General features: G+C 42.5%; 1 protein-coding gene across 3 annotated transcripts in view; it reads right to left on the reverse strand.

The window, feature by feature from the left end:
* TSNARE1 (t-SNARE domain containing 1) overlaps positions 1-22260 on the reverse strand; it is a 441704-nt gene that overhangs the window by 282034 nt on the left and 137410 nt on the right. For all 3 annotated transcript variants that reach the window (XM_030944149.1, XM_030944147.1, XM_030944148.1), the window contains exon 5: positions 16789-16858. In XM_030944149.1, coding sequence (XP_030800009.1) covers positions 16789-16858 — 70 coding nt within the window. The remainder of the gene's footprint in view (positions 1-16788; positions 16859-22260) is intronic.

Below are 22260 nucleotides of genomic sequence, written 5' to 3' on the forward strand. Positions count from 1 at the left end.
AAATAAAATTATCTCTTCATTATAATCATGGAGTGATTTGGGTTGGAAAGGGCTTTAATGATTGTCTAGTTCCAACGGACAATCTAGTGGAACCTTCCACTAGAGCAGGTTGTATTCTTATATCTGTTACCTCTATGTTGAAAGCTGGAGCAGGAGGAAATGTTCCAGTGGGAGCAAAAGCTGCTGCAGCAGGACCAGGAAACTGTGTCCCTGAATGGGGGTTCAGATAAATGAAAATCCCAATTTTTTTTCCACTTCATCTTTTTCCACGCCTCAATTTATGTGTCTTTCTAACAGACACACCAACACACAAGACACTTTAAAAACAAAACAAAGTGATTATTTTATATGGATAACAAGATGTTTTACATATTTATTTAAGAAAGTCGGTGTAGTGTACACAGACACATATATATGTACACCTATATAAATAATTTATCTCTAATTATATATCTGGAAAAAAAAAACAGGTAAATGCTAAAATAATTCTTGTTGGTTGCACTGCTTGAGCAGAAAGAAAATGAGCCCCAGTGGCTTCATAAAAATTAGGATGAAACACAGCTGACATTTCCTTGGCTGTGACTAATAAGCACAGAGCAGCAGAAGTGACGTGCACTGGAGCACTTCTCCCTCAGGCAGTGGCCAAGGCTCTGAGTGTGACTGGGATTGCTGGGTGCCAGCATCACAGCCCATCTCTCAAATTCTCCTGGCTCAGCACGCAAAGTGAGCTCAGATTTGGGAAGAGCTGAGATCCAAAAGCCCACACCTGCCTATGCAGAAGAAATCATGGTGGGAAGTGATGCGTTATTGGAGGTGGGTGGGTTTGGGAATGAATTTTGTGGGGAGTCAGCTAAAGCTGAGATCAGCTCTTGGAATTAGGGTGTCTCATCTTCCAGCCCCCCAGCCCAAAGGCTCTGGACACATGAAAATACTCAACAAATATTGTCCTTCATATTTTAGCTTCTCTTTCCTTCCATAGCAATGAGCCGTGCGGAATTTCCTACAAGGCAGGACAGGGAAAAACAATCACTCTGAATTGCACCACCTCTATCTAGAGCATCAATCCATCTCTTGCTTCTCCAGGGCTGAAAGGTGTGACGGTGTTCACAGAGGTCTTAGGATGAGGGAAGAGACGTAGATCTGACTCCATGTTTCAGAAGGCTTGATTTATTATTTTATTATATATATTACATTAAAACAATACTAAAAGAATAGAAGAAAAGGTTTCATCAGAAGGCTAGCTAAGAATAGAAAGGAATTATAACAAAAGCTTCTGTCTCGGACAGAGAGTCCGAGCCACCTGACTGTGATTGGCCATTATTAGAAACAACTCTATGAGACCAATCACAGATGCACCTGTTGCATTCCACAGCAGACAATCATTGTTCACCTTTTGTTCCTGAGGCATCTCAGCTTCTCAGGAGGAAAAATCCTAAGGAAAGGATTTTTCATGAAAAGATGTCTGCCACAGAAAGGATCCTTTCCCTACTCAGGCAGGAACTGTGTTGGGTGACACCTCCCTGGTCTGGTGCCCAAAAACATCTCCAGTTCCATGATCCAACCTCGCATTCCAAGAGCATCAGCCCCAAATGGACCTGCTTCCCACCAGCCCTGCTGTCCACCCCTTGGCCCAGCATTTTCCTGTGTTAAAACCAGCCAGGCAGCTCAGAGGGTGCACACCCAGCCAGCAGCTTCTAGAAGAGCACTTTCAAAGATTTCTTTTTCTTTTTTATTTCCTTATGACCACCAGTTTTCCATCCCTCATCTTCCTCCCCTAGGTACAGACCCACTATGGCACATAAAATGCCAGAGGCAGCCGTGCTCTGCTGTAAAAACAGATGCTTTTTTAATTGTCCATCTCACAGGCATAATTGGTGGAACGAAGAAGCTCATAAAATAGGCTGCAGCACACGTGTCAAGGGAGGCAGCTTTCCTCAGCTGCTGTGAGAGGAAAAAAATCTCCCTCTCCCAGCCTGAGAATGTAGTAATTTGCACAGATCCACTCAAATTCACTTTTCAGGGCCGTAATTAGCATGTTCTGGCCCTGTAATGCAGCAACCTTTACCCTGTGACCCCGCTGTCTCTTTTTATGGCTTGTTAGCAGTGTGGTCACTCAGGCATAGCCAAGGAAAGCAGATTCATATGGAGCCATGGGACGGCTGCCATCCAGGGATGGGAGTGCCTGGGTAAAGTGCATTTCCTCACCTACCTAAAACTAACATTTCTTACTCTATTCAGAGCATTTCTATGCAGGAGAAAAGGTTATTACTTTTTTTTTTTCACCCTTGTCATTTGCTCACTGCGGGAAGCCTTTTCTCTTGTCAGCTCAGTCAACTCTAGAATTAACCAGGATGCAAAGAGCCTGCACTCCCAGGTCTGTGTGAAATCATATTCAATAAAGATGATTAACAACCAGAATGCTGGTAAAAAAAAAAGAATTAAAAAAAATAAATTAAAAGGATCATGGCTTCCTTTTATTTAAACTTGGTTTGGTATCTGACTTCGAACCTTTCATAATAGACTGCTACCCAACTTAGTGATTAATTCACTGTAGAACCTTAAAAATTCACAAGGCTTCTTTTCTCCGTCTGTAAAATGAAGAAATAAAACTAGGACCTAGATTTTCAGCATTTCTACTGAGGCTTTTTAAATGCCTGTTGCTATAGTACTGTGAAATCATTTTACAAATGAGTCTGAAATATTATCAGCATTCCAAGAGGTAATTACAAAAGAAAAAAAAAGAAAGAAATCACTATTTTTTCTTGTGTCCTTTACAACCTTTAAACCTGGATTTGTAATTGAAGTGCAAACTGACCTTTATAAACTGTACAGCATCACTAAAATACATTATTCTGCAAGGCTTGGGGGAATTTTCCATGCTCAGCAATTCAATAATCTCACTTGCTTTCATTTCTGCTCTCCAGACAATGTGACATAGCTGGATTTTCCTTCATACTCCAGTGGCAAATCAAGCAGGAGAGACTGAGGAGCTTTATCAATGTAATAATCTAAATCTCCTGTCAACTTGCTGCTGTCACCTGCTTTTTTTGGCAAATAACTCAGCTGTCTTGCCCACCTTCTCAAACATCCCAGCAGTTAATACCAACCCATATTAAATCCCATTTGCAATCTGCTACCTCAGAAGGTTCAGTGGTCTATAGAGAAATGATCCATCAGCAGCAGCTGAAAGAGCTGAGATGATTTTATCTCTAACCTGGCTGTACAATAACACAAGTGCACTCGTGTGCAGTACCATGAACACAGCCAAAACTTCAGGCACAAGGCTTTGCTACAGGGTAATTCACTGAAAGGAAAAGAAAAGGGCACAGTGGGAAAATCACTGCAATCCTGCATTGAACAGGAAGCTCCCAAAGTGGTGATTGCACAAAACTTTCAGTTCTTGGGAGCCGATGCACAATCATTTAAACCCTGCTCTGCCCCAGTCAGCTCTGCCCTCTGCAGTACAGCCCCAGCTTCTCCTGCTTCAGAAGGGTTTGCATTGTCAGGGCTGCAGAATCACAGAATTCTAGTTGGAAAAGATCCCTTAAATAATCAATTTCAACTCTTAACCCAGCTCTGACACCCCTAAACCAAATTCCCAAGTGCCACATCTGTGTGTCCTTTACATCCCTACGCGGGATGGGGACTCGGCCACTTCCCTGGGCAGCCTGTTCCAATTCTTGAAAATACACAATATTTTTCCTAATATCCAATCAAAACCTCCTCTGGCACAACTTGAGGCTGTTTCCCCTTATCCTATGGCTTGTTATCTGGGGGAAGAGATCCCTCATCTCTTTACAACCTCCTGTCAGACAAGGTGTGCCCTGAGCCTCCTTTTCTCCAGGCTGAGCCCCCCAGCTCCCTCAGCTGCTCCAGAGCCTTTCCCAGCTCCTACCTGGACACATCCCAGCCTCTCAATGCCTTTCTTGTTGTGAAGGGCTCAGAAATAAACCCAGAATTTGAGGTGTGGAATCTGCATCCGTGCCTGCAACTGCAGTGCGAGGCTCTCGTTCTGCTCTCATCCCTTTCTTTCCACCAGGGACAAATTAACCTGAAAAATTTACATCAATTTACCTCCTCCCATCCCACAGGCAGCATCCTCTGTGTTGATCAAACAGCAACTTGTGCCACCCTTTTTCTTTTACACCTTTTTTTACACCAGTCCCCTCCATCAGCCTCCTCTGGAACCCTGAGGTCCTGCACAAAGCCATGCTCAGAGACACATCTAGGAGGAGAATTTTGACTCAAGGGTGGCACAAGCTCACCCGATCAGCTGCATTCTATTTTTGGCCACAGCCAGGATTTTTCAGTTTGCACCTCCTGGGATTCAGCACCAGAAACAAAAGCTGCTGCTCCATCTCCTGCTGCTGTGTTTGTATTTCTCCCCAGGTTTTGCCTCCAAGAAGCAAGACTGGACTCCAGCCATAATCACCTCCTCTCAAGGCAACAGATTTTTCCATTTTTTACCCAAAAGGGGGTATATTATAATTTCTAACACCCTCCAAAAGGGTGTTAGACAAGACTTTGGCACTCAGGGTTAACATTTCCTGCAGCTTAAAGGAAAGAAAAGGAGAAATACAGCTGAAACAAAACACTGTTGAATGTTGTAGCAAGTTTGCTTTCATAGCATCATTGTTGCCATGGGACCAAGTGGCAGAGTACTCAAAACTCAAAACCACTCAAACTTCATGGAACTGTTTACTGCTGCAAAGAGCAAGGATTCAAGTGTGCAGTTTGAACCTTCTGTAACTGTTTACTGTATCAATACAAAAAAAATAACTTCAAAAGGAGGTTGAAAATTCCCCTTCAGCTAGTTTAATCCCTAAGGATGTACACTGGGGAAGTAAGATTTTTTCCCCCATTCATTATCTTCAGTCTAGAAAGAAAAGTCCCATTTTTTGACACTGCAATCTAGGAAAGAAGCATGACATTACTTGTTCATTATTCTGCAAGGCTGAATGCATGAAGATCACAGGATGCAAGGAGGGAAAGACTCCATGTACAAATTGCATCTGTGTTTTGTGAACAAAGAATATAAGCAGACAGCAATATAAAATATCCTGGTAAACACATATAAATCCCCTTGAGGTTTCAATTATTTAAAAATAAAACACATCTGCTTGTTGAACACTTGACCTTCAGCTTTGTTATTCAAGAAGATGTTGTAGGTCCGTGGCTGATCACAATTATTTTCTAGAGTAAATATGTTAATTCACATGTTATATGACAAAAAGCTGTGCTATTAGTTACAACCAGTCAATATTGCATTAAAATCCTTTCCTTTCCTTTCCTTTCCTTTCCTTTCCTTTCCTTTCCTTTCCTTTCCTTTCCTTTCCTTTCCTTTCCTTTCCTTTCCTTTCCTTTCCTTTTCCTTTCCTTTCCTTTCCTTTCCTTTTCCTTTTCCTTTCCTTTCCTTTCCTTTCCTTTCCTTTCCTTTCCTTTCCTTTCCTTTCCTTTCCTTTCCTTTCCTTTCCTTTTTTTTCTCTTTTCTTTTTTTTTTTTTTTCTGTTTTCACCTGGAATTATCCACTTCTATTTCTCCAAGACATTTTCCCAAAGACCATTCTGATCTGCCTTACCCAGCTTCACTTCAAACAAGGCAGGAAAAGGGTTTTAAACCGAATTCCCTATGAGTTTCTAGCTCTAGTGCAAGGTGTCCCTGCCCAGGGCAGGGGGTTGGAACTGGATGAACTTTAAGGTCCTTTCCCACCCAAGCCATTCTGTGATTCTATGATTTCCCTCTGGTCTCACACTAGTGCTGAACTTGGAAGTGTTATTTGCTAAAAAAACATCTTGCTTGGTTTAAGCACCCAATGTCCACACAAATACCATAAAGATCTGTTTAACCCCTGGTGTGCCTCCTGCAGTGGGCAGATGTGGGGGGTGTCTGCTCCAAGCGTTTATTCCGGATGGAGCAGAGTGTGAAAGGAGTCACCCGTTAAATCACTGAAGAAAAAATGCAGATATTCATCCCAGAGAGACTCCCCCAGCAAGCAACAGATTGGCAAATCCTTGTAATCTGCTCTGAGATTGGAGTCTATTTTTTTTTCTTTCTTTCTTTCTTTCTTTCTTTCTTTCTTTCTTTCTTTCTTTCTTTCTTTCTTTCTTTCTTTCTTTCTTTCTTTCTTTCTTTCTTTCTTTCTTTCTTTCTTCTTTCTTTCTTTCTTTCTTTCTTTCTTTCCTTTTCTTTCTTTCTTTCTTTTCTTTCTTTCTTTCTTTCTTTCTTTCTTTTCTTTTTCTTTCTTTCTTTCTTTCTTTCTTTCTTTCTTTCTTTTTCTTTTCTTTCTTTCTTTTTCTTTTTCTTTCTTTCTTCTTCTTTCTTTCTTTCTTTCTTTTCTTTCTTTCTTTCTTTCTTTCTTTCTTTCTCTCTCCCTTTCTCTCTTTCTTTTTTCTCTCTTTCTCTCTCCCCCCCTCAAGCACAGCAGACCTGTCAGAGGATGCCAATTGCTCCCACAGACATCCTGCAGAAATGTTGGATGGCTCAGCCAGAGCCCCAGGTCACAACAAACATCACTCTCCCATTGCTCCCAGCTCTGTGGGCAGCACCAGGCTCAAAGGGTAAACCAGACCTTACACGAAACCAGCAGAAGGATCCCAACAATCATTATTACACAAAGCCACCAGAAGGATCCCAACAATCATCATCATGCCTGGGTTGCTGTGCCAGAGCCCTGGAGGAGCCCCTGGAAATGCTCAGCCCTGACAACTGCTCACTCCAGACAGGAATTCCCAAACAAACCTCATCCCACAGGTCCCTCTGGCCAATCCACATGAACTGCATGGCTCAGTTTGGAACTGATGGCATTAAACCCTCCATAAACATGCTGTTGTCCTATTCCCCCTTCAAGATTTTTTTTTTTGGCCTGAAAAAAGTTTATAAAACTTGTAAATATTTAACCAGAGGGAAGTGGCTCCAGTCAAGATCTCAAGTCATTAGATAAACGTCCTGCCTGTGGATATTACAACCCAAATATAAAATTATTTGCCCTCTGCAGGCTATGCTAAACTGAATGTGATCTTGTTTTGCACTTGCTACAACTCTGCAGGAGGAAAGAGGCAAAATATCTGAAGTAGGTTTGTTTTTCAAGGTGAGGGAGGATGAATTTTTCTCTGTTCCTTGAAACACGAATTTTTAACCTAATCATATCCCACATTTCATTGCTAATACATGAAAATGTCGAAAGATGTAAACTCCAAATTAAAAAGCTACTGTTTTCGTAATATTAAGAAGAGCAATTTGCATACTTTTTAATGATTAATCTCAGAAAGGCTTCTGAAAAATTAGCAAAACTATTGTGGTGGCTCAAGAGAAGAGAAGGAACATTTTATTCTATTTATTTCTTCGTCCTTCTGTCACCCACAAAACAAAAAAATAAAAACAACATCAGTGTGAAATCAGCTTTTCCCAGATAAACATCTAAGAATAAATTTATGAAAAAAAACCCCAAACATGACAATATTTTTACACATTGCAATATCCAGCCACACTTCTGGTAATGTAAAATTTTCATGCCACAAATAGAGTGCTCACTGGGGGATGCAGTTGGCTTCCAAAATGCAAAATAGAGGAGCACAGAAGATAAGGGGGATAATGTGAATGTCTCAAAAACTGATAGCTGGATGGTCATGGCGCCAAGCAAGGATTGTTGGTAATAATATGCTGTGAGAAAGAAAAGGATGTGGCTACAGAAGGGGCCATGCAGAGGTAGGACAGAACTTTTCTGGGAAAAATATCCTGATTTTGGCTCCTGGAGATCTGCACAACTCAGCACAATGCAGGCACAGGAATGAGGTTGGGAATAGGGGACAAATTGTAGGGGGGATCAAGACCATCCAAGATCCCTGAAGGCTCTGACAGGTCTAGAAGAACAGGCTGTGACTGACAACTGATTTGCATGGAAAGAGAGAAGATAGCAGGGAAAACTTATCTATGAAAGGTAACCCTGTGAAGCCTGAGCATGGACACAGCCCAGGATCCTGGACATCCCATCAGCTGGATCAAAGCTGGAGCCAAGATTGGTGATCTCTCTTTCTCCTTCTTTTTCTTCCCGTGTTTAATCAATCTCTCTCTCTTCCTTTTCACCCTACCCCCTTATCCAAACCCACTGCCTTTTGCTTAGACAGGAAGTCAGGGACTAATTTATACTGATTTCCATGCTAAATGTGCGATTTACTAGGGAATCTTTGTAGGCTTGTGTGATCCTCTGACTTTTGCCATTCCTTTTGACCACAAGGATCCACAAATCTTGAGTGTTCCCTTCCTCTTAAGGGTGGATTGTCACAAGAGCAAATATTTTTTACCTGGGGCACCAAAGGGGGGAATGGGGCGAGGAGGAGGATTATTTTTCAGTATCTAGTCACTGGCAGAAGACAAAAAAATCATCTCATTGTTTATCCAGATCTGTGCTCCAAATGGCATAAAGACCATGGGACATTGCTGCAGATCCTTGAGGCAGGTGTGCAAGGATGTGGGCTCACACAGTGATAACTTCTCCTGCTCCTCATCCCCCTTGGAGACCTTACAGCCCTGGTGTTCAAGCCAGGGGGCAAATCTGCAACCTGGAGATGGGAACAAGGATGTGTGGGAAGGCTCGGACTCCAAATCAATGCAGTTTTCACCAGCATGGAGTGTGCTGTTCTTCCCTTGACTGTGCAGAACTCCGAGAAGGAAAACCAGGGGGTCCTGGTGGACAAGAAGCTGTCCACGAAGCAGCAATGCCCTTGTGGCCAGGAAGGCCAATGGGATCCTGGGGTGCAGAGGGAAGAGCACGGCCAGCAGGTCAAGGGAGGTGATCCTGTTCCTCTGCTCAGTCCTATGAGGCACATCTGGAGTGCCCTGTCCAGTTCTGGGCTCCTCAGGACAGGAGGGACACGGAGCTCCTGGAGCAGGTCCAGTGCAGGACCATGAAAATAATTAAGGGACTGGAGCATCTCTCTTAAAAGGAAAGGCTGAGGGAGCTGGGCTTGTTCAGACTCAAGAAAAGGCAATTGGGAAGGGGATCTCATCAGTTTCTGTCAGCGTTTGCAGTGAGGTGTCAGAGGATGGACCAGGCTCTGCTCTGGGGGGCCCAGCAATGGGACAAGGGGAACAGGCAGGAGATGAATCCCAGGAAGTTCCACCTGAACATGAGGAAGATCAACACAACCCACTGTGGTGCCTTCCAGCCTCACTCAGGCTGGGATTTTCTGTGATTCTCTGACTCACCACTGCACTGAGGAGAGGACAGAAACCACAGGCTGAGACATGAAAGTGTTAAAAAATTACATAAACAGCAGCAGCAGTAAGAGACCTTCAGGAGATTATTGGTTATCCCCCAGATGTCACCATTCCTTGTCATCTCCTGGAGGATCCATCCCTTGCCACAACAAATAATTCCTCCATTACTAAAGGGTTTAAAATTCCCAGCCTACAACCACAACGCATCTTGACATGGGAAGACATTTTTGCTTTGACCCAGGTTTCTGGTCACCTCAGAACTCTGGCAAGGACAATTTTGGGAGAAAAACACTGAAAAGCAAAACTTTGCTGACAGATTGATTTGTAGCGGCCATTAGAAACTGCTCGAGCATGTGAAGGGATACTCCAAGGACCTCTCTAAGCAGGGCAGGCAGTTCAAAAGTGTATGAATTTATCATCATTGGAGGATTCTGCAGTTCATCACCAGCTTTTGTAATTTATCACAGGGATGTCACATATCTGGAGCTCTGGGATTCTTAAGGGTGAGATCTGTCACATAAATACAGTTATTAAGGCAGAGAGTGTATTATACAGTTAAATGCAAATGTTGCAATCTGGCAACCCATTTTTACTGCCAAAACCTAGAAGGTTTTTCCTGTCAGAAATTGATGCCAGTAGCAATAAATGGGGGATAGATAAAGTTAATCCCACTGCTTTGAGTTGAACAGGGAAGGTATTACTTTGAAGGGTTTAACATATTAACAGAATCAAAACGACATTTCAAAATATTTATGGAAATCTTTTTTTTTTTAAAAGCTTCTACAAGCAGTATAACAAAACCATATAAAACATTATTAAATTCTACCCTTAATTAAACATGCTGACACTTAAAAGCTTCTGTCTGATTTACTTTAACAAATCTTCTTTTCGTAAATTATGACTTTAAAACATCATTCTGCTCTAAATGAATCTGAATTCCAGAGGAATTAAAATCTTTTTTACAGATGCTTTAAAAAAAATAAATTTAAGCTATACCTCCAACTTATCAATCATAATGGTGAAAGAAGAAGGAAACAATACACATCAATGATAAAAGTAACTGAGGAAAAAAAGCCTTTAGTGTTTCATGTCAATTCAGAAAAGCTGAGGGGCATGGATCCATCCACCTCTGCAGCAGGTTGGTGAGGCTTCAAGCCATGAGGAGAACTATTCAACCTCCCTGGAGCATCCAGAGGAACAGGGGAATGTCCAAAGGTCCCTTTGGTCCAGCTAAGGTACAAATGACCCCACAGCTCCCCCCAAAAAGGGTTATTACATTTCTTAGTGCAGTTTGAGTTGGGTGGGAACAAACTGAGTCACCTCAATCATTCACCCTGAAGGTGAAATACCAGTGCCACTTCCCTCCTTTGGATCAGGGGGTCACAGAGTGTCACTGTCATATTTTCTGAAAAATCCCTTCGCCAGTACTTCTTCTCCCGGGAAGCTGAGAAGCCTCAGGAAAAAAAATGAAAACAATAATTACTTGATTGCTTCTCCTGTGATTTGTTGCTTTGGAATGTGGTTGTAGATTGTTTATCCAACATGTGAATTGTTTTTACTTAATGACCGGTCACAGTCCAGCTGTGTCGAGGCTCTGGAGAGTCACGAGTTTTTCATTAATATCTTATTAAACCTTTTGTAAGTATCCTTCCTCTATTCTTTAATATAGTTTTAGTATAGCATTCCTTTATATAATATAATATAATATAATATAATATAATATAAATAATAAATAAAAAAAAAATAAAAAAAAAACTAATCATATCATATCAATCATAATAAACTGGCCTTCTAAGAACATGCAGTCAGGTTCATAATTTCCTTTCTGCCACAGGAGACCCCAAAAATACCACACACACAGTGTCACTTGAGATGTCCCAGTGTGCCACCACACCTAATGCTGCCATTTCAGCAGGGAAAGGACAGCAAGTCTTGTGCCAAAATTGCCAACCTGCCTCAGACACCCTGGGGCACCTCAACAGCTCCAAGAGTCACCAATCACACCCTGGGCTGCATCATGAGAAAGTGTGGCCAGAAGGTCAAGGGAGAGATTGTTCCCCTCTGCTATGACCTCGTGATCCCACCTGCAGTGCTGTGTCCAGCTCTGGGGTCACCAACATCAGGAGGATGTGGAGCTGCTGGAGTGAGCCCAGAGAAGACCACAAAGATGCTCTGAGGGTTGGAGCTCCTCTGCTCTGGAGCCAGGCTGGGAGAGCTGGGAGAGTTCACCTGGAGAAGAGAAGGCTCCAGGGAGAGCTCAGAGCCCCTTCCAGAGCCTAAAGGGGCTCCAGGAGAGCTGGAGAGGGACTTGGGACAAGGGATGGAGTGGCACAACAAGGAGGAATAACTTTGAAGTGAGAAGGGCAAGTTTAAGTTGGATATTGGGAGGAAATCCTTGGCTGTGAAGGTGCTGAGACGCTGGCACAGGTTGCCCAGAGAAGCTGTGGCTGCCCCAGCCCTGGAAGTGTCCAAGGCAAGGCTGGATAAGACTTTGAGCAACCTGATCTAGTGGAAGGTATCTCTGTCCATGAAAGGAGAGTGCTGGAACTACACAGCCTTCAAGGTCCCTTACAACCCAAACCACTCCATGATTCTCTGACCTTGCCAGGATGAGCTGAAGCTTGACAGAGCCCAGAAACCAGGAAAATGAAGGCAACCACCTTTAGATTCTTATCCATAAGAGGGTGTAACAACCTGTGCCAGGCAAGACTCACAGATGAGTCCAATCTGTCACAAACTTTCTGATTCTATCCTGAATGTCAACAAATGTGTCAAAAAATGCTTCTACAAATCCAGCAAAGCACCTTAGACTGAGCCCGAGAGCCCTGAAGAGCTCATGGCTTCAGTCTTGGACAGGGATGCCTCCCTTCCCAAAAGCACCCCAAAGTGACAATACTTCACCCCAAACTGACAATATTTCACCCAAGGCTTCCATCAATTTTAGGGCAGCAAAATAAACTGATTAATTGATTTTACTGCTCCTAAAAAAATCTGCTGGTGATGATGTAAATTTCCTAAGGAAGGGTGAAGAAAGTGGAATCCCCTTCAATCCCAGTAAAGAATATAGGAATCTGTATATGCATGCCCAAGGAAAAGAGGGGCTCTATAAAGTTAATATTTGACCAAAAAACAGGTAAGAGCAGCAATACAAAAGCTGAACTTTCAGTCTCTTCCAGGACTGTTGAGTTGTCTCACCCTGAAGCAGTTCAGATCTCAAACTCAGCTTCCCCACTTAGAAAATTCTTTGGAACTCCTTTGTGGCCATAGGAATTCTCTGCCTTGCACCATCCTAACCAAGATTTTGTATCAGTTCAGTCAGAAAATAAGGTTTGTTCTCTCACACTGTACAGATGTAGAGCTGAGCCCTCTCTCAGGTGCAAGAAAAAAATCCTACATATTTCTGTAATGTGCACTTTTAAGAAAACTTAATGCCAGTGGGAAAAGTGAAGTGAAAACTACAAATCTTTTTTCTCCCTCAAATCAGGAGAAATCAACACATTTTTTAGTAAATCTCATAAATGCTAAAATCTCATCAGTGCTAAAAGCCCCAAATATATCCCTCTTATAACTCCTCCTTAAACAGGCAAATTCTTCTGCTAGTGACTAGTGAAGGATGCAAACATCCTTCAGGGAGTGAAGACTCATGGGCTACATCCCAGACACACCTGAAAATGGTAAAAAGCTGTGATTGTGACTCAATGCTCTTATTCCTCTTGACCTTGCAATGACACAAAGTCCAACGTCCAATAAGGTGACAAACTCAGGTGACACTCAGCAGTGCAGGAGCCTGGTTTGGAAAGCTTGGATCTCTTCTGTAGCCACTCAGCCTCCAAGGAAAGGACATCAAGGACCTTTCACTGCCACTTCAAGCTCAGTTTCATGGCTTCCAGGTAGTCAGCAAATGCTTCTTGCAGCCTGCAGGGCCACTTTGCTTTTCTTAAGATTATAATAAGACAGGGTCAGGTTGTGTGAAAATGAAAGACTTTTAAATTTTTTTTTTTCTTCTTCTTCTTCTACCTCTCAGAGAGCATTGTCCAGATTAGAGGGAGGCTTTCATTTCCAGCCACTTTGTGGAAGATGTTAGGAGACCAAAGAGCTGCACCAGTCAAAAGAAAGGAGACTGGTTTTCACTGTCTCTTGGAGACAGCGCTCTACCTGGGTGTTTAATTTGATTTGCCTAAATTAAAAACTCATTACCTTCAGTGTCTGATGTTGGAGAACCCCCTCATCCCAGACACTCTGACTAAGGAAGCAGATAAATGCCTTGGAAGCCTGGATTATTAAACCAAAGGTCAGAGAGAAAACAAATCAGTCGATTTTTCCTGCATCACTGGAGAAAGCCCCAGCTTTGCCTCCTGGCCTTAGCTCCTCATCCCAGCTCCATCCCCTTTCTTCCCTTTGCTCCCACTCCCTTCCCAATTAATCCAGGGTCAGTTGCATTCAGCCAAGAGCTTTGTATGGGCATTTACATTTCACTTGCCAGCACATCCAGCTCCAAGCATGCAGCCCACAAATATTTGTGCTGGCTCTGGGAAGAGCCTCGACCAGGATTATTCACTTTGGGTCTGATATGTACCCTGCTCACAGCAGCAGCCAAGTCTGTCTCACTGACTAGAGCTGGCACTCCATGTGGGATGAACTCTCCCAAATTTACTTGCCACAGATACAATCCTTATTCTGAAAGACTCAGCTCTCAAAAGCAGAAAAAACATTTCAGAAAAGGGAACAGACCAATTTGACAGTAAAAATCCTGCCGTCATCTGATGCCTTTGTGAGTCCTGCGCTCAAGAGGCAGAAAGTCTGCCTGAATTTGGCAAGGAAACAGGTAACTTTGGGGTTGTTTTTCTGTTTTATCAGGACCCTGCAGCTAGGTAAGCAAACACTTCTGCAGCTTGCAGTTCAAAGTAGCTGAATGTCCTGTGTGGCAGCACAATTCACCATTAATCCCTATTCCCAAACACTCTGCCTTCCCTCATCTGCCTAATTTTAGGCAGCCTCATTTTAGGCAGAGTGACAGCCACTTAACAAGAAAGCAGAAATTGTGGCAATTTTACTACTTAGATACCCAAACCCATTATCCTTTTCCTAACAGCCAGGGCTATAAACCTGCCAAATGTTCCCTCACTGCTCCCATCTTCAAAGCTAGAGGGTGTTCAAGGAGAGCCATGCATCAGCCTCTGAGGGAGAGGGGTCAAGCGGCAGAGGAAGAAGATTAAGCCATGATTTGCAGCCGTGGAAGCAGAAAGCACTGCCCCAAAGGTCTCACCTGAAGAGCTGACCCTCCTGAGCAGAGATCTATGCAGCCCTGCCAGCTCTAGTGATTCATGGCACGCTGCTTTTTTTGCTGGTGCAGCTCTCAGGAGGGACAAGCAGAAGTTCTTGTAGAGCACTCTAGGATGTTTGACTGGTGGTGAGAAAGGGGGGCAGTGGAAGGACACTCAGTATTAGGGCAGGATGACAGACAGGGAGGATTGAAGGGAAGGGAGCTGCTGGTCCTCCTCAGCAGAGCAGCCTGGTACTGCTTGCATGGAGACACAAGAAGCCAAATGGGAGAAATGGGAGAGCCAATCGACCATGGGGAGAGGGGATGAACCAGGAGACAGCTGGAGGAATTCTGGGGCTGATGACAGGGGTAGGGAAGCACGGTTAAAATTTTAAAAACCTGCATTTAACTATCTGGACAATTAACAATAATTCCAAGATCAAAAAGTAATTAGTGCAATTAGTGCCTTATGCAACTATTTATGTAACCGCTCAGGAAAGAGGAAAATTATCTAGGCATGTTTCTGGAGTGCTCTGAAGAGTCAAGGAATTGATTCTTTAATTAAAACTAAAAAAAAAAAAATAGTTTAGGAGAGCAAACACAATATCTGCATGATACAGACTCTTTTCTGGGTTAAGGATCTCCAGCAGTTATTAAGGTGCTTTATGCTGCAAATTATTTTGTACATGTAAACATCTTTTCTGATTACATCAATCTCCACAGGCTGACTTTTTACTCTTACATCCTCTCCAATCTCCTAAATTTACTTTCAAATCTATTACTATTTTTAATCCTCTGGTTTGCAAAACAGGGTATATGTGAATTAGGGCAGATCTGATGCCCTGATGAAAGCAATGGATTGGAGAGAAAAGGAGAGACATTGCAAACAAGTCTGAGAGTTTATATTGCCTAAATAGAGAAGGTCAGTCAAGTCCATCGGGCAAATAAAGAAATAAACCCCAAATTCTTCTCTTTCTTCACAGCCAAATCTCAGCAGGAACAGCAATCACACACATGAAATCAGAGACATATCCCAAACAGTTGATTTTTGCCTGCAAGCTGCTTGAAGGGAGGCACCTTTAATAAATTGTGCTACATTTGGAGAAGCCATTTGAATTCTGTAATTAGCAGACATACAAGGAGAGCTAACTGTGCGTGTTTGTGTGTACACAGCTCTGGAAGAGGGAGTTTAATGAACTGTGTCCCCTGCAACTGCAAATCAAGTCTCATTTTGTCAGTGCTGTGCCACGTGATGCTGTGATGCAGTTTCCAACACCACAACACACTTTTCCTCCTATAAAATATCCTCTCCCTCTTTTATTTTTTCATAGGATCATGGAATGGTTTGGGTTGGAAGGGTCCTTAAAGATCACTTGGTTCCAGCTTCCCCTGCCATGGACACCTTCCACTGTCCCAGGTTGCTCCAAGCCCCATCCAACCTGGCCTTGGACACTTCCAGGGATGGGGCAGCCACAGCTTATCTGGGCCACCTGTGCCAGGATCTCCCCACCCTGGCAGGGTGAATAGGGAAGAATTTATTCCTAATATCCAATCTACATCTACTATCTTCCAGTTTGAAGCCATTCCCCCTTGTTCTGTCACTACATGCCTCTGTCACAGGTCTTTTTTTCCTTCCTTTTGGGCCCATGGACCTTGGCCAAGTAGAACTGGGGGATAAAAGAAAAGGAACAAGAAAAAGCTACAGAAACATCTGTTTTGGTTTAACTCCAGCCAGCAGCTAACCTCCCACAGCTGCTCAATCACTCCTCACTCAGTGGTGGGGTGGGTGAGAAGCAGCAAAAGCTTTGACTCTGTGTAAGAACTGCTCAGCAGTACCTAAAATATCCCTGGATTATCAGCACTGCTTTCATTACAAATCCAAACCACAGCCTCATACTGGCTACTGTGAAGAAAATTATCTCCATCCCAGCCAAAACCAGCACAGTTTCCTACTCCAGCTTCGCTTAAAAAATAAATAACCACCACCCCCAACAACCAAAAAGCAACAAACAACAGAGAAATAACACCTCCAAGAACCACAGAATGCCCTCTTTCACCGTGGGCCATCTTTTCTGTGTTATCTCCACACCATTCTCTGCCACATGAAACCAGCACAAGCAAAGCTTTATACGATCAATACACATCCTACCGCCATTAATCACCAACAGGAACGGAAAAAACCAAAGTAATCCTGACAAAAAGGTGTCCAGCTATAATAAAAGGAAGGAAGAAAAGGTGAGGACAGATGAGGGGAAAAAATGAAAAGGCTGGGACAAAGAAAGATCTGCAACAATTTAAAATAAACTCACAGTCCATCCTGCAGCTCTTGAGTATCGTTTGAGGTCCCCAGGGATCGAAGACTTCTTTCCAGAGAGGTCACTGTCAACAGCAGAGAAAGAAAAGATAAAGCAGCAGCACACCTTTTCAGAGAGAGAAAAAAAATACTGGATCTCAGTTTACATGTTTGTCGTTTATTTTTTTTTTTTTAATACAATTAAGTATTTGAACAAGTAAGCTGTGAGAGAAAGGGGACAACATCTACCAGTGGCCACTGCCACAGAATGATAAATTGGGTCCTCTGGAAGCTCAAATGGTGAATCCATGTATAACATGCCATGACATGATGGAATATGACCCCTTGTCAGGAAAACCGCAGTTCCATGGACCTTGCACAGATCTCTGACTCTTCCAGCCTTGAGGTGACACAGAATTGTGCACTGAGCATTTACAGCTGGAAATGTGCCCCTGGTGAAGAGGCACGAAATTGCATAATAACTGCTTATTGCTCTGAATTATAATTAAGAGGCAGAACACTGATGTCTACTCTGATATCTTCCATCTTCTTGTTCAAGATGCTCAAACTCAAAATGTTTTCTACCTTTTGGCTCAGAAAAAAATGGAGATGTGATTATCTCCTGTGTTTGTGCTCAACAACTTTTTGGGCTTTTTCATCAGAAGAAGAGAATACTCTAAAAGCAGTTGGAAGGTGGAAACACGGTTTGTTTTGTAATTTTCAATTACTTCATATTTAAGAAATATCTATATATATGTGTGTGTGTGTATATTAAAGCAGAAATCTAGGAATACTGTTGTCTTTTTCCACCCTTCAATTTCACTGTCTTAATTCACTTTCAAATTAACGACAGGTCACTACTTTTGGACTTAGCACAGCCAGCAAGCAAAGCCCTTCATGATTTCCCACAATGGAAAATGTTAAATAAATTACATTCTTGATATTTACATGTGGGATTTCTTTCAGGACATTTCCAGTTGTAAAAACCCATAACCCGTTATCAGTCACGCTTCAATATTTAAGGATAGAAAGAAGAACAGATTAAAAACATGGTTCAATTATTTCTGCAGAAATTTAAGAAATCCTCTGTTTTAATGACTCTGCAGACTTGGACTTGGCCTGTAATTTTGAACAAGTCACTTAATTATATTTCCACTGTCAGACAAAATCCTCTCTTCTCTTTTGGGCTCTGCTGGCTTGACACCAAAAGTCACTAAACAGTATAAAAAGTAACTAATGTGCCTGAACTACATGAATATTCAAAAAAACTTTGAATACCACCATATATTTCCATCAATGCTAGTTCTCAATAACAGATTTTACTGCAGAGTTTGGAGATTCAGTAAGATAAAGCCTCAAGGAATTGTCTGTAACTGAGCTAATAATTATTTTTCTTTGCTGGAAGCACAGTGTTCTAAAGAATAAATTGGAAGTTTTCACTAATAACCATTTGCTTCTGTAGAAGGACACCACTGACCCTGCAGAGATCTCATGAATACTATAATTCCCTCTTTCCCTCTCCACAATCCTAACAAATCAATTTCCCTTGGAATCCACACGCTGTTCAGTTCAAATATAAAATTTTGCATCAACTAAAAATACTTTTGGGCCCATCAAACCTTTGGAACAAAGCAGAGTGTGGTCCTTGGAGAATGGACAGCAAGCCAAGGTAAATAAACAACTTGTGGGGACACTGAATTTGTAAGAACAAGCTAATGCCATGTGTGCAATTCCAGAACAAAACCAGCAGCTACTGCCTCCATGAACCTTTCTAACCTGACCTGCAAAAATAAAGACAATTCAAAGTGAGCTTTACTTCCACTGCTTTGGAGAAGACTGGAGTGGGAAGCAGTTTTGCTACTGAACAAAACACTTCAAGACTTCACACTCGAGCCATTTTACACGGAGACAAACCCATGAGCTGTCAGATTAATTCAGCATTTTGGAAAACCACAAAAAGGTGAAAAGAATATGAAACATAAACTCAAGAGGTGAGGAAAGTGTTTGTCAGTTAGATGAGAAAGTGATCTGTGATTAAGTTCTTATCCAATAATTTTACCTAATATTCCAATTCAAACACAGCATTTAGACAGCCAAATAAATGTCAGTTGTCCCAAAATTACAAGATATGCACTCTGGAGGAGCCAAAGGTTACCATTTGATATAGCTCTTATGCGGAAAACAGCAGGACTAAAACTCCAACGTGACTTTCCTAAATCTCAGGAAAGCCAAAGGAACCCTGGGCTGACTCAAAAGAGGAGTGGCCAGAAGCTCAGTGGAGGTGATTCTCCCCTTCTTCTCTCCTCCCAGGAGACATCAGTGGGACCGCATCCAGCTCTGGGGCCCCCATCCAAGAAGGATGATGACCTGTTGAAGAAAATCCTGGCGGCCACGGAGATGATCACAGGGCTGGAGCAGCTCTGCTCTGAAGCCAGGCTGGGACAGCTGGGATTAATCAGAGAAGAGAAGGTTCCAGAGACAACTTAGAGCACCTTCCAGTGCCTAAAGTGGCTCCAAGAGAACTGGGAGAGAAACTCTGGACAAGGGCATGAAGTGATAGAACAAGAGGGAGATGATTTACAGGTTCAGATTGTATATTAGGAAGAAATTGAATTTCCCTGTGGGGGGGGGAGGCCCTGGCACAGGTTTTCCAGAGAAGCTGTGGCTGCCCCATCCCTTAAAGTGTCCAAGGCCAGGCTGGATGGGGCTTGGAGCAATCTGCGATAGTGGGAGGTGTCCCTGCCCATGGCAGGGGGTTGGAACCAAGAGATCTTTAAGGTCCTTTCCAACCCAAACCATTCTATGATCCTATAATTAAATCTGAGCTACTCTGGGTAAATCTAACTTGCTTTGACTAAAAATGAATTTATCAAAATCTCTGCAGCTCCTGTGCTGGATGTGGAAAATCTCTCTCAATGTACCAGTTCTGGTCATGTGAGCAGTAACTTGACCAGAGAAGCAAAACATCAAGCTCTGCTGGAGGGATGTGTGAAGCCATTCTTAAAACAGGAATCTTGTTTTAAAAGTCTTGTTCTTTTTGTCATTAAAAGGCATGCCCAAGTCCTCCAGAATGAGGCACATTCACAAGGCATCAGTGATGTTGGAGCTGCACTGATTTACTTCACAGAGAGCTTGGCTCCCAGTTGCCTGTGCCATTGCAGTCCTCAAATCAGTGGGGGATGAGAAACCATCCTGAGATGGCATGGAGACTCTATCACACCTGAGGGATACAGGAAAATCCTTTGCTCAGCCTTTAAGATCAAGATAATGGGACTGCACATGGCACCAACCAGTTATGGGCAGTCATTAAAGAGTGAGGAGCAGGAAATTAGGGAGGCAAGAGAGCCATTAGAGAGTTCAGGTTCTCCATCTGGCCAGCACAGGCCTGATTCCTCCAGGATATCCTCCACTGACCAGGCAAGATGCACCAGAGCAACTCCATTTAGGAGTGTTATTTATTGTACTTACTTATAAGATACTTACTAAGAGGCAGCTAAAAGCTGCACATTAAAAAAAAAAAAAAAAAAAAAAAAAAAAACAAAACCAAAAAACCCCAAGGTCTCAATAAAAGTATAGATTTTAAAAAAAGCCATAAATGAGACAAATTCAGGCAGTATTTGAGCTCCTTTTTGTGTGCTGATAGGAAAATCAACTAAACTAAAAAAAACCCAAAACATGAAAGTTGCAAAAGTCAAGGCACTATGTGACAACCTGGTCTATTGGAAGGTGTCCCTGCCCATGGCAGGGGTTGGAACAAAGTGACCTTTAAGGTCCCTTCCAACCCAAACTATTCCATGATTCAATGAACCTTCCTTATTTTCAGCAGGGACAGCCCGAAAAGATTAAGAGAAAGAAAGCAGGAGCAAAGATTAGGAAAATCTCCCTCTACCCTTTCATACTTCTATAATAGATGGCATTAAAAGAAGTCTATAAGCTCACGACCTGGCAGGAGAGTGATCCAGTAGCATATAAAAAGGACCAGCTGTCCTGGCTAAAATTTTTATTCAACAAATGAGGAAGATTTCCATTTTCATGGCAAAAAAAGGGAGCAGGATACTCTCTGGAGCAGTATTTATAGGTGAGAATAATCACAATCAACTCAGAGCTATAAAATCCCCCTTGGTCAGGAAGCAAGTCCTGAAGTGCCCAACAAGAATTTAAATCACCCCAAAGGCTCAGAATTCTGTAAAAAGAATAAGGACAGCAAAGAGGGACAAAGCACACTGTGTTTGTTACTTCTGCAGTGTTACTCAATAAAATTCAATGGTGCTTTAAAATCCTGGTACAAAGTTGACTCCTTGTTTCATTAAAAAATAGTCATTCCCCAAAGACATAAAAGGTATTGCCGAGATTGGCCTCAACCTGGGACTTTTAGAATCTAAACAACAAAATCATAACATGGCCAACTCCTGACAGCTTGGAACAGCCTGGCCAGGGAAGAGGTGAAGTCACAGTTCCTGGGAATGTTCAAGAACAAACTGACAAGGCACTTCCCAAGGTTTAGTGGCCTTGGTGGCATTCAGTCAAAGCTTGGACTTGGAGATTTTGGAGGTCTTTTCCAACCTTAATGATTGTATGACTCTACAGATCTATGATCTTCAGCACCCCAAAAGAGACAAGAACGTTTCAGGTGCACAGTTAGATCTCCAGACACAACAGGGAACCTCAAAAAACCCCAGAGAGGCTGCAGCAAGCCAGGAAAAGGAGGGAAAGAGGAGCTGTGATAGGATTTATGCAATGTGTAGGATGTTCAACACACCACGCCCAGCACAAGAGGAGTAACCCCATCATCTGGTGAGCATCTGGAATGTAACTGCCTATTCCTTGCTCAGCCACAAACAACATCACTGACTTATTTTTCATGCTCCGAGTCAGAGCTTCCTGAGTTTTCTGAAGAGATTTTATGCTACAGAAAGAATCATGGGCATTCTTCCCCATTTTCTAAGCCCAAAAAAGTTCTTTACCTAAAGTGAATTAGCTCTGACAAATCTCAGCACTACACTCAGCATCCTTCTCCTGAAAATCTCTAACCACTTTTTGGGGGAGAGACTATAAAAAATAAACTGAATGAAACTGATTTTGTCAGACAAAAAATAATATGGATAGTGAACAGAGCAACAACAGTAAAGTATCTTATGGGCATTTCTTCAACCTGAAAGCACTTTAAAAGGACATTATAGATTCATTGATTCATAGATATTAAAAGCCAGAGAGAGCAATTCTGATTATCCAACCCGATTTCCTCCCATAAAATTTTGTCCCATCACTCCCCACTCCCCATCAAGACTGGGGACTGCAGATGGACTAAAGTCCAGCTATCTTATAAAAAAGACATTTGAATCTTGATTGAAAGGTTCCTGGCAAAGCCAAATCCATCAAGCCCCCTCCATAAGCAGTTCTAATGGCTGGTTACCCTCATACAGAAGGATTGAATTTGTCTGGCTTAAACTCTTATCTCCTGATCTCCTCCTATGTGAGAACAATAGAT

The sequence above is a fragment of the Camarhynchus parvulus genome, chromosome 2, assembly GCF_901933205.1.
Source record: "Camarhynchus parvulus chromosome 2, STF_HiC, whole genome shotgun sequence".
Taxonomy (NCBI): domain Eukaryota; kingdom Metazoa; phylum Chordata; class Aves; order Passeriformes; family Thraupidae; genus Camarhynchus; species Camarhynchus parvulus.